The following is a 10,914-nucleotide window of genomic DNA, read 5'->3' on the forward strand; positions in this document are numbered from 1 at the left end:
TTAAAACTAGTCTATTTTAATACTTTTGAACTGTAATGGAATGATAGACTTGAGAAGTTGACACTTCAGAGTAACTAAATGTATAGAAGTATTGGATTATTTACCTTAATTCACATTCAGCGTACAAGAATTTGACAGCCACCCCTCACCTACTATTAATGCATCAATAATGAGCTATTACTTGTCTCATGCAAGTTTATCATGGCAGGCTAATGTTCCAGTTTATTGAATTAAAAAAATCACTTAGTATAAAAGAAAGAAGACTTCAAGGATAATTTTCAACTCAAATTTATTTCAAAACATCTGAACAAGTGGCGGGTAGTCCACTGAAAAAGACTGCATCCTGCTGTAGTTGATGCTCCACAGTGTTGGATTGGCAGCTTCAGCGGGCACTGTGAAGACAGAGCAAGTGAGAAAGGTTTAAGCCTGTGTTTAAGTCTTATACATTCCCAAATTTGGAACACTGATACGCTCTGAATTGAGCAGCATTAGACATGAGCAGCCTATCGGGAGGACTGAAGGAAGAATTCAAACATCAACCCCTGACCACCATGGGACATATTCCCTACACCAGGGGTGCTCAATACGTCGATCGCGATCGACCAGTCGATCGCAAAGGTAGTATTGGTAGATCGCATGGCATTAAAAAAATAGATGCCAGCCTATCATCCATCCCGTCACTTGATTGATAGAGGGAAGCCAGTCAGATGACAGCAGATTTTTTCTGACGCTTAGGTCGCTGCGCATGCGCAAACAGCGGCGCGAAGTGTAGTAAAACTGACAAGCTAGTCAGCGAGTTAACTCCAATTTTTAGCTCTCGGTTTTTTCTCTTAAACCTGGCCGTCAGCAGCTACTGTCCGGACTATGCATCCCTGGCTGATTCAATTCAGTGCAAGTCATCAGAGTAAACTCAGGTAATGACAAAAAATTTACATAGTTAATTGTGTTGTGAAATATTGGATATTGCGGTTATGCATGTATATACATTGTAGATATAAAGAATCCTCAATATATTTATAAATAAGTATATGTTTTGGATTTTTATAGTGGGTAGATCATTTTGACTTGGTCATTTTATAAGTAGCTCACATGCGGAAAAAGTGTGAGCACCCCTGCCCTACACACTGAAAACAGGCAACCTTTGTGCAGCTCTGTTACACTTTAACTAGATAAGAGCTTCTGACCAGTGGCCAAGATGCAATTATGATCTAATACCGCAGATATTTGAATTGAGAACTTAGAACATTAGGTTGAGTTTAAGACTCGTTATGGACATTTCAAAGCCAAAAACAGATCGAACCGCAATATGATTTACTGCAAGCCATTTTTAATGTTTTTTCTAACCTTATAAGGTTATATAAGGAATATAAATATTCCCATAGTGCATGTTAGTACTATGGGAATATTTTTTACTTCTTGTTAACTATAATACAACGGCAAACATTGTCATCACCTCCCCCGCAGTGTTTTATTATCATAAACTGTTCTTGGTTCACTAAGTTTTTAATAACAGTAACGTTCAGCATCATCAAAGTATCTAAGGTCAAATGCATATTATCCATCAGCACTCTCACTGTGGGCTTCACCAATGCTGACAGTTTAATGACTCAAAACACTGATCACCTGAGGTTATATTGTCTCACCTATCGCAGCCTCCTGGCTTCTCTTTCAGACTCCAGGAGTGTCAGCACATCTCCCTCTCTGACTGGGCCCTTCACGTTCCTGATAATTGAGCGGTTGCTGTCGTCCATGAACTCGACACGGACCTGGTGGGAAACGGGAGTGCCCAAAACTTAAACATTAAAATGACTCTACAGCAGACACATTTTTCTGTTTAAATTAATGATGTACCACTTAAAGAGGGTTTTGTTCAAATGTTTACAGACAGCCTATATGGATTTTTCCTCATTTTGTTTTTGTTATGCATTCCTTTCTGTGGCAAAGGAGCAAAGCAGTTGTAATTCAAAATATATATTTATTTGGAAATTTTTCAGCTGTTTAAATTATCCACTTAACATGGAAAATAAACCAATGGTCATGATAATCAATTTCAACAAGGAGTAACTGTGGGGTGATATAGCACAATATCTAAAAAATTATTCGGATGGCATTTTTTTCAAACATTATTTTTTATAATCTGCTTAATCTTTGGGACCCCGACTCTGTTCCCTGCTGTTTCACTGTCAGAAAACAGTATCTGAGGATCTCACTCTGCAATGCTGTAAAAGCGATCAAGTGAACACCCAACAATCAAGTGAACACACATTTTATTAATAAAGTACTCAGTTAGTGGGCAGCACAGTGTTACAGCAGTTTGAAGAATGGAAGTATAAACACATGTATGTTAACTTAACTATAGACCCTTTTCCCATTAGTACCTACACAGATTGACTTGGTAACGCTCTCATCCCGACACTGACCAGCGAATCGGTGGCATGCAGTCTGGTGATGCAACATTTTAGGACCTACCTGCTCAGATCGCTTTGTAACCCCGTTAGCAGGTAGCATGTAGTATGACCTAATGGAAAACCCCGAAAACCACTGAAAGTCAATCTGAGTAGGTACTAAGAAAAAAGGGGCTTAAGTTGGGTGTAGCTATGAATGTAACATAAATTGTCATCATTAGCCCAAGTAACCAGTACACCAAACAGCACACTAAATGACAACTGAGTTAAATGGCCTGCATCTGTATAGCGCTTTACTTAGTCCCTAAGGACTTAGTCCCCCTAAGGCAGGGGTGTCAAACTCAAATACACAGTGGGCCAAAATTCAAAACTGGAACAAGGTCGCGGGCTAACATTAATATTTATTGAAAAAAAAAAATCTTCCTCCAGATTTAAGAATGAATCTCTTCTTATGGACTCAAACAAGTTTTGCTGAAAAACTGAATATGGAACAAGAAAAGCTTAATACTAAACAATATATATATATTAGCTGTATAATACCAGTAGGCCAGCTCTAATAATAATTTGGTATGGCTTGGCCCGCGGGCCAGAGTTTGATACCTATGCCCTAAGGCAAGCTACATTGTAGCCACAATGTAGCTTGCCATTCACACACTGGTGATGGCAAGAAAAAAAAAAAGCATTGATACATTTTAAAGATACATCTGGTTTCTCTATTAAACGTGGTTTCCAGTTAGGATCAATGGCTTGCTCGAGTATGTCATTAGTAGTTAAAATCCAGGTTAAAACTTTGTCCCTCCCAAAATAACCTGCCTCCTTTGTGGTAAAAGAAATCAGAGGAGTCATATTTTGTAGCTTAATCAGTTTTTCATCTTAAACTTCTGATAATAATTCAGCTTAGTTTCAGTTAGTTGGTAGAGCGAATCTGCCCAGTTTCAACGTTAGTGACTTTAGTTACAATACTATGGAGGATATTTATCAGGAGCAAAAAGTTAAGCTCAGATCAAGTTTTTGTTTTGTTTTTAAAGAAACAAACAAAACCCCTGACTTACAGCTAAATCAATGTCCAAACTTCAAACAGCTGTCTCAATACCTCATACTTAATGTGTAAACAAATTATCTAAGACAACACGAAACTTGCATTTTTCATCCTAGCCCTTTTTAAGAGGTACAAAATATCGTTTGTTATTTTTTCCTTTGTTTAGAAATCTAGTTTTTAATTTCACATGAATTTACAGCCCTAGATTGTGTATATCCTTGGCAATAACTCAAAGTAAGCTTACACATATAAAAAGTAAATATTAATCGCAGATACTGGTTTGTGCCGGATAAAATTTGAGGTGTTAGCCAAACTAGCATACCTGTGTACATTGTCCCTGGGAACCGGTTCTCCCGAGAACCTTGGTGACCTGAAAATGAAAACACGAGCAACATGAACATCAAATCTCTAAATTCAATATAATACATATATATAATTTTTTAACGAACACAGAGAATAAAGAAAAGTGAGCATAAGTACTGCGGCAGCTAGCAGAGACTGTAGCATTGACAGGCCTCCATGATAGAAGCACGAGAGCCGAAGAGACGTTTGCTAACTACGACACAAAAAGTGGATTTAGCCTAAAAATTTTGAGCCCATTTGAAACAATACTTATTGTTGTGGGCATTTAATCGCTTTGATACGATAATTTTCAGCGTTTTATAGATTTTCTTACTCTTGCAAGCTTGATGGGCTGCACGCGGCTGGCGTCCATGTTGTCAGGTTAGACCGGAAAGGAAGTCACGTGGTGCTCGGATGGCATATATGGCAACTGTAATCTTTTAGTTTATTAAAATTTTAAATTTTAAATTATTTTTTAATCAAATTACAAGTAACAGAATCTAAACTTACGAGTAATAACAACAATAACGAACTTTAATAAAAAACTATTAGACATTCGTAGTTACCTTCTTTTCCGGTAGATTGGGAAATACCATTCGAAGCACCCATGGTGGAAACCTGGGCCAAACCATTATTCACAGAGTTTCCAAAACTATTTTAATGTGCAGAAACAGAGAAAGGAATTTGTCTCTGTGTAACTGTATCTCTTTTTTTGTGCGTACATACAGACAATTCAAATACTGAATTATTGGAGTGACTACAAATGCTTGTGATATCAGTCAAAAAACACAGCCTATTTATCCAAAGTCAGTATCAAAAAGGTTACTGATTCAGTACATTATTAAATAAATTCACTGTTATATAATCAATATTTTGTTTTTAGTTGGCTTGACTTAATATTGAAATGAATACTTTGTCAATTATACCAGTGAGTTATTGTAAAGAGAAACATATCAGTGATAAACAGTGATAAGGGTCTGTGCAGAATATACAGAAAACAAAGACAATTTTTATCAGTCATTATTAATTTTAATGTATTTTGACTTTAATTCTAAAATCAGGCTTGTTTAACTAGTTCAGCAATAGGTCAAAAAGGCCATAGCTGATAATTTGCGTAATCTACCTGAATATCCTGTGTAAAAGCTCTCTGTAGCCTTGTTAGCCATGCCATACTGTCGTGACACCACCCTCTCTGCTTTTCTTCCTCTCTCAGAAGTCAAAGCCTTAAATCACAACACTAATCCTTGTGAACAGTATTTTTAACTTGCGCTGGGACAGAAAGAACAGCAATAGGATTAGAGAATCAGTGAAGAGGCTGAAGCCCTAACTCATGCAGTTGATCTTCTTGCACAGTGACTCAAAAGTACCACAGCTCTTTCTTTGTCTTTATTTCAACCTGGAGGATTTTTTTTTCTTTTTTACCATGGTGATATTTTTGCTTGATATTGTAGATTTAAAGAAAAAACATATTATCATTTTTCTCCTGTGATTTGATTCAAACTTGGCATAAAACATTTTCCAGTGATTGGTCTTCTGAGCAGCTGTCGCAATGGAGAAGTGGAAAATTCTAAAAAAACGTCGCTCCAGTCTTTTTGCATCCGTAAAACGCGACTTGAGTTTCACGCAAAGCATCGAAGAAGAGGAGAGTGAATTCCCCTTTTCACAGGACAGCTCAGTAAAACCGTGGACATCAATGGACAACCTTGACGCTCCTGGTGCCAGAAAAGAGGTGAAAAAAGATGAGAAGAAGGATGCACCAAACCCCTGGCAATCAAACATTGTCAACCTAAATGTGGGCGGAAAGGTGTTTCACATCCCTAAACACTTGGTCCTCCGATACCCAAAGACCAGGATCGGAGTCCTTGCTCTGTGCAATGATCCAGTTAAGCGTCTGACGCTCTGTGACGATTATGATTTTCAGAACAACGAGTTCTTCTTTGACAGGGACCCCAAGTTTTTCCATTACATATTTCACTTTTACTGCAGTAATGTTCTGTGGGTGATGGATGGCTTGTGTCCTGTCAACTTTGAGGAAGAGATCTCATTCTGGGGGCTCAAACTGAAGGATACTCCAAGGTGTGCTGTAGATATTTGATATGCAGTGTATCTATTGTGGCTTTGTCTGTGGATATTTAAAATGTAGCTATGGTAAAGCATTTGTCTGTCTTTCTCAGGTGCTGCCGCATTCTGTTTGAGGAGAAATTGGACGACATCAGAGAACACCTGAAGGTTAACCAGGAGCTCATAGATGAGATTAAACCTCACCATGATGACGAGGGCTACAAGACCATGTTTCTTGGAAACTTTCGTAAAGCACTTTGGGACTTGATGGAGAATCCTTACTCCTCACTGTCAGCCAAAGCCTTTGCAGTGTTTTCCAGTCTCTTTGTGCTTATCTCTATCGTTGCCATGACTCTGAATACAGTCAAAGAACTTAGGCAGTACAAACTTGCAGGCAAAACCTACATGGAGTGGGTGGAGGTTAGTTCTATCCTTTTCTTCACGTTGGAGTACTTTCTGCGACTACTCACCACATCAAACATCAAGCATTTTGTGAAGAGCGCCCTCAACTTTGTCGATTTGGTAGCCGTCATGCCCTACTTCCTCCAGATCATTTTTGAGACTTTTGTATTAGACGCTGAAGACATCAGTGCTCAGGAGGATTTGAAGGCCATGTCAAGAGTCAGCAAAGTCAGCAAGGTGCTCAAAGTGGTCAAGCTCATGCGCATCTTCCGTATCTTGAAGCTTGCCCGTCACTCCACCGGCATGAGGGCTTTCGGCTTCACCATCCGCCAGTGCTCTGAGCAGGTATGAAGGGAATAATCAATAAACACAAATGCTGGTAACATTTGAAGGCCTTTGAATAACATGGCAACCTGCAAGGCAAAGAGACATAAGAGGAACAGGAGGTAGTTTTATGTGAAAGTCACCACTAGGAGAAGTAGATAAGATAAGATAAGATAAGATAAGAAGAGAAGAAGGTTATGATAGTTTTACAATAGGATATCACAATCGATCTAAATTTGCATATTTTATTTCTTGAAGAGAGTGATACTAGATGATTAGCTTATGATAAAGAACAAAATCCACCTACCAGCAGCTCTAAACTTCACTAATGTAACATAATATCACATTTATTCATTTAATTAACAAAAGACAGAACGGTTTCATTGCATATGATGTGTTTAAAACCCATTAATTGAACAAAGCTTGCACAGCCGAGTGCAGAAATGTCAGGAAGGCTTTATAGTAACATCTCAAACTGTCATATTACTGGATGCAAGCCCCTAAAATAGTATCTGCTTTATGACATAGTTTCATATAAACAAGCGCTGTCATTGACGTGCTCTGTTCTGTCGTGCTGCAGGTGTGCTGTCTGTTTCTGTTCATCACCATGGGCATCTTCACCTTCTCTGCTCTGATGCATTCTGTGGAGGTGGATCAGCCCGGGACACCGTTCAGCAGCATACCAGATGCCTGGTGGTGGGCTGCGGTGAGTACGGGACAAGCTCTACGTCCAGTAAAGTTCTATGGCTCTAATATGTTTGGGATGCTTGTTACAAATGCAGTATAACTAAAACATCAGATTTGGGTTTTTTTTGTGGCTTTTAGTGATTTCTATAAAAGTTTTAACACTCTGGGAATTATTTCTTCTTTTTAATGGCAGCTGTGATGATATTGTAAATTATTTTTGAAAATATTTTCAAGTCCAATTTTTAGGTCCAGCCACACTGATGATGTAACCCTACTTATAACACCACAGTTGCTCCACATCTTTTCATTATGAATGGGGCAATTAATGTTTTACAGCATTTAGAGCGTGTAGCCAGCTCTCACCGGCTGCCACTCAGCTTCTTCCGGATCAATTAACTCAGTTATGAAGCTTTGGTAAGCTCTTTCTCTTGACAGCGCTGAAGGGAAGCTCAGTTGGGGTGTGTCAGTATGATCAAGCAGTGCAGTGCATTTCGGGTGTCAGGGATTAGGTCTATCTGGATTTGTGCTGCCTGCTTAGTCAGACCAAGGCAGATTCACAGTACAGATCATGTTCCGTGCTATTTTTATGCCTTTAAAATGCAGTAAACACTGATTATATTCAAGAGCTCAAACACAGTCTTCTTTAGTGAATTAATGGTTGGCTAAATAATATTCTGAAATCGTCTCTCTTGCAGAAAAACCTACTAACTATAATAAATGTAGGATTTGCCTTTGTGTAATTCTTACCCCAAAGTATCTTCCATAATTGGTACTATATGTGAAACGAAGAGAAAGATGTGGAGTAACTCCAGGGTCACATAAACTTGATATAAATTATCTAGCCTATACAGATGTGGAGAGTGGCTACTGATGGCCGCCAAGCTGTCATATGGTTAAACAGTAACTTATGCAAATTTACTTTCAAGCTTCATATATAAATGATCAATATTTAGAGGTATGAATATCACACCATTTCTAGGAAGGTTCACATGGGTCACACTGTGTCACCAGCCTGGTACTCTGTGTGTCTTTCAGTATCATCTGAGGACATGGTTTTCATTTATCTGGTGGCAGCTGTGAATTTATATGTGTCTAATTCCCTCTAATGCTGCGTAATGCGTCTCATTTGTAGCCAGACAAAGTGATTGCATTCAAGAAATATAAAAAAAGCATTTTAATTACTCGATTCACAGAAAGTAATGGATACAAAGTGCATGAGGCCAGGTGAAAGGCAGGTACTGTGAGGATTAAACTGAAAACTTCTTCTGCTCTTCTCTTGATCCCTACTTAAATCTACACGAGAGAGCACTGGCTTTGAGTAATTTTATGGAAGCTGACGCTATTCCTTTTTTCCTATAGGTCAGCATCTCTACTGTGGGCTATGGAGATGTTGTCCCCATCTCCTACCTCGGCCGCTGTGTGGCATTCAGCTGTATCTCCTTTGGCATCATCCTTAACGGCATGCCCATCTCCATTCTGTTCAACAAGTTCTCTGACTACTATGCCAAACTGAAGGAGCAGGAATACAACTTTTCCAACACGGTGCGCACCTTCCAGCTCAAGAAACGTCTCAGGCGTAAGTTTGACAGCTGCTTCGAACCCCGGCCGGAGGACTCGGATGAGGAGATACACTATCGGCCCAGTGGCAGGCAATTTACCCCCGAGATTGAAGAATAAGAAAAGTTGCCTAGTTGTGACCTCAGTAACCCTAAATGGCCTTATCACCGTTGGGTATACAAAAGTAAAAGACTCCATCTGCCTCTAAGTCTCAGCCTATGTGATTGAATAAAAGCGATCTGATGGGGGAAAGCAGAAAGCTGAGACAAGCATTAAGCCTCAGCTTTGCAGTAGGTACTGTTTTCACACTATAGCGACAATTCCTCTGTCAAATGGACAAGATGCTCAGACTAGACAACTTGTTATGTGTTTCCACAAATAGCACACGTCTACAACTAATGCTCACTCAACAGAAATAGATGTTTGACACAAGGAGGTCAAACAGTGACATTATGAATGAAGCAAAACTTCCCTTATATCCTTTTGAAAAGACTACTGTCATTGAAAGTGCTATTAATGAACAGTTTTGAGTGACTACATAGTCTCTTACATTTTACTTTGATGCTCAGCAAAAAAGAAATTGTACCTTCAAGCTCTAACTAGTGCAACTTTTGGCCATTACCAGCATGTACCGCCACACATCATGGCGGCTTTAAGTCACCATTTACTTGACTGCAATAAAAACATTTTATTTATGTGTGCATCTCAGAACAACTATAACACCATCAATGGAAAGTTCTCACATTTGACACAATTTATGTTTCATCGAAGTGGCATACCTATCGAAAAAGCACTCCCTCTGTTTTTGTCCAGTCACTCAGTGTGGTCTTGAAGACACCCAAGTGGGGTGAGAGATATAGCAGCGGGTGTCAGTATACCGATCAGGAGCCTCAGTGTAATTTGGTTGTCAAGGATTAGTAGGATTTGTGCGTCTGTTTCCTACCTAGTCAGACAAGTGGAAAAGTCAATCAAGTACTGTGCTATTTTGGTGACAGAAGGAATCTGATCAGGTGTGCGCAGACAGGACGTATTTAAATACTTACAAGCTATATTTAATAGACGTACAATAGAGGCCTCCAGCGTAGTGATTTTTCACTCCTACTAACACATGGGCAGTGATGCCTATATCTGTCATCCAACAGCTCAGAATTTGTCGCGATCCCTGCGGCGAGAGAGAATTGAGCTTTCCGTTCTTGACCAGGAGATGTCAGGATCAATCATGGTCTAAGCCTTGTCGTCACACTGTGATGCTATGATTAGATCATAAACCCAAGTCTTGCCTTGGGCACCAGAAGACCAGCATTATAACATATTAAACAAACATACAAAAACTCTTCGCGGATACAGACACCACAGTTTTCTTGGCTCATCTGCTCGACACTGGTTTTAAATAAGAGGGACAGATAGAGGGGATTAGAGACAAGTTCTCTGGTCAGTCACGACAGATGCTGTGGGAGTTACACTCCATTTCCAACTGCAGGAATATTGTGTTGAGCCTCTGCTCATGAAAGACATCCTGAACATCCATTTTACAGCAGACTGTGACTTCATCCATTTGAATAATAATCAGAGACAATGACTCATTAGTGACTGATGTTTCCTTGTCATTAAGTTCTGTGCAAGTGCACTAATTAATGAGCGAACGATCAAATGTAGTGTCAGATGTGTCTAATTTACCCTCTGATCTGGGGTTAAAGTGGTCCGGAACGGTGGCACCTTCAGTTATTGAGTAATTATATCTGATAGGAAGTTTAATATAAAACACTGTCAAACAGTTCAGTTTTCATGCTCTGCAGTCTTTCTGGATGATTCTGATGCCACACACGGGTTCACCACATGATCCCGTCTGCACACGTCCTTTTTTCCGTCCCATCCCTGTCAATAAAGTTGTGTTTGTGGTACAGAAGAGGAGTGAGCATAAAAGGAATAACTTTTAATAAGTGGCAGGTAATTACAAATTCAACGTTTCAAAACAGCTCAACAGATTTAATGCACAAATTGTTCCTGTGCAATTTGGATCTCAACCTGTCTGCTAGCTAGAGGTATAGTGGCTGTATTTTTGATGAGTGATGGCAAAACATGTTAATGTGTATTAAT

General features: G+C 39.3%; 2 protein-coding genes across 2 annotated transcripts; one reads left to right on the plus strand and one right to left on the minus strand.

Annotated features, from left to right (window-relative positions):
- Positions 1–272: 272 nt before the first annotated feature.
- Positions 273–4,231, minus strand: rps28 (ribosomal protein S28). The gene is made up of 4 exons (XM_085389798.1): positions 4,121–4,231; positions 3,767–3,814; positions 1,644–1,766; positions 273–392 (listed from the first exon to the last, which is right to left on the minus strand). Exons 1-3 carry the CDS (start codon positions 4,157–4,159, stop codon positions 1,644–1,646), a joined length of 210 nt encoding a protein of 69 aa, XP_085245924.1. The 5' UTR covers positions 4,160–4,231; the 3' UTR covers positions 273–392.
- A 1,104-nt stretch (positions 4,232–5,335) lies between these two features.
- On the plus strand, positions 5,336–8,937 carry LOC146648344 (potassium voltage-gated channel subfamily V member 2). Its single transcript, XM_085389796.1, has 4 exons — positions 5,336–5,862; positions 5,961–6,594; positions 7,154–7,279; positions 8,620–8,937. The coding sequence occupies exons 1-4, from the start codon at positions 5,336–5,338 to the stop codon at positions 8,935–8,937; spliced, it is 1,605 nt and encodes a 534-aa protein (XP_085245922.1).
- Positions 8,938–10,914: the final 1,977 nt, after the last annotated feature.

This window comes from Rhamphochromis longiceps, linkage group LG18 (assembly GCF_057381845.1).
Source record: "Rhamphochromis longiceps isolate RC_006_pf linkage group LG18, R_longiceps_female_GT1.1, whole genome shotgun sequence".
NCBI classification, from domain to species: domain Eukaryota; kingdom Metazoa; phylum Chordata; class Actinopteri; order Cichliformes; family Cichlidae; genus Rhamphochromis; species Rhamphochromis longiceps.

Coding starts and splice junctions, on each gene's coding strand:
- rps28 (XM_085389798.1), bottom strand. CDS start 4,159: ATGGACGCCAGCCGCGTGCAGCCCATCAAGCTTGCAAGA. Junction 3,815..4,120: donor AGCCCATCAAGCTTGCAAGA/GTAAGAAAATCT, acceptor TTTCATTTTCAG/GTCACCAAGGTTCTCGGGAG. Junction 1,767..3,766: donor CCCAGGGACAATGTACACAG/GTATGCTAGTTT, acceptor GTTTCCCACCAG/GTCCGTGTCGAGTTCATGGA.
- LOC146648344 (XM_085389796.1), top strand. CDS start 5,336: ATGGAGAAGTGGAAAATTCTAAAAAAACGTCGCTCCAGTCTTTTTGCA. Junction 5,863..5,960: donor AAACTGAAGGATACTCCAAG/GTGTGCTGTAGA, acceptor TGTCTTTCTCAG/GTGCTGCCGCATTCTGTTTG. Junction 6,595..7,153: donor TCCGCCAGTGCTCTGAGCAG/GTATGAAGGGAA, acceptor GTCGTGCTGCAG/GTGTGCTGTCTGTTTCTGTT.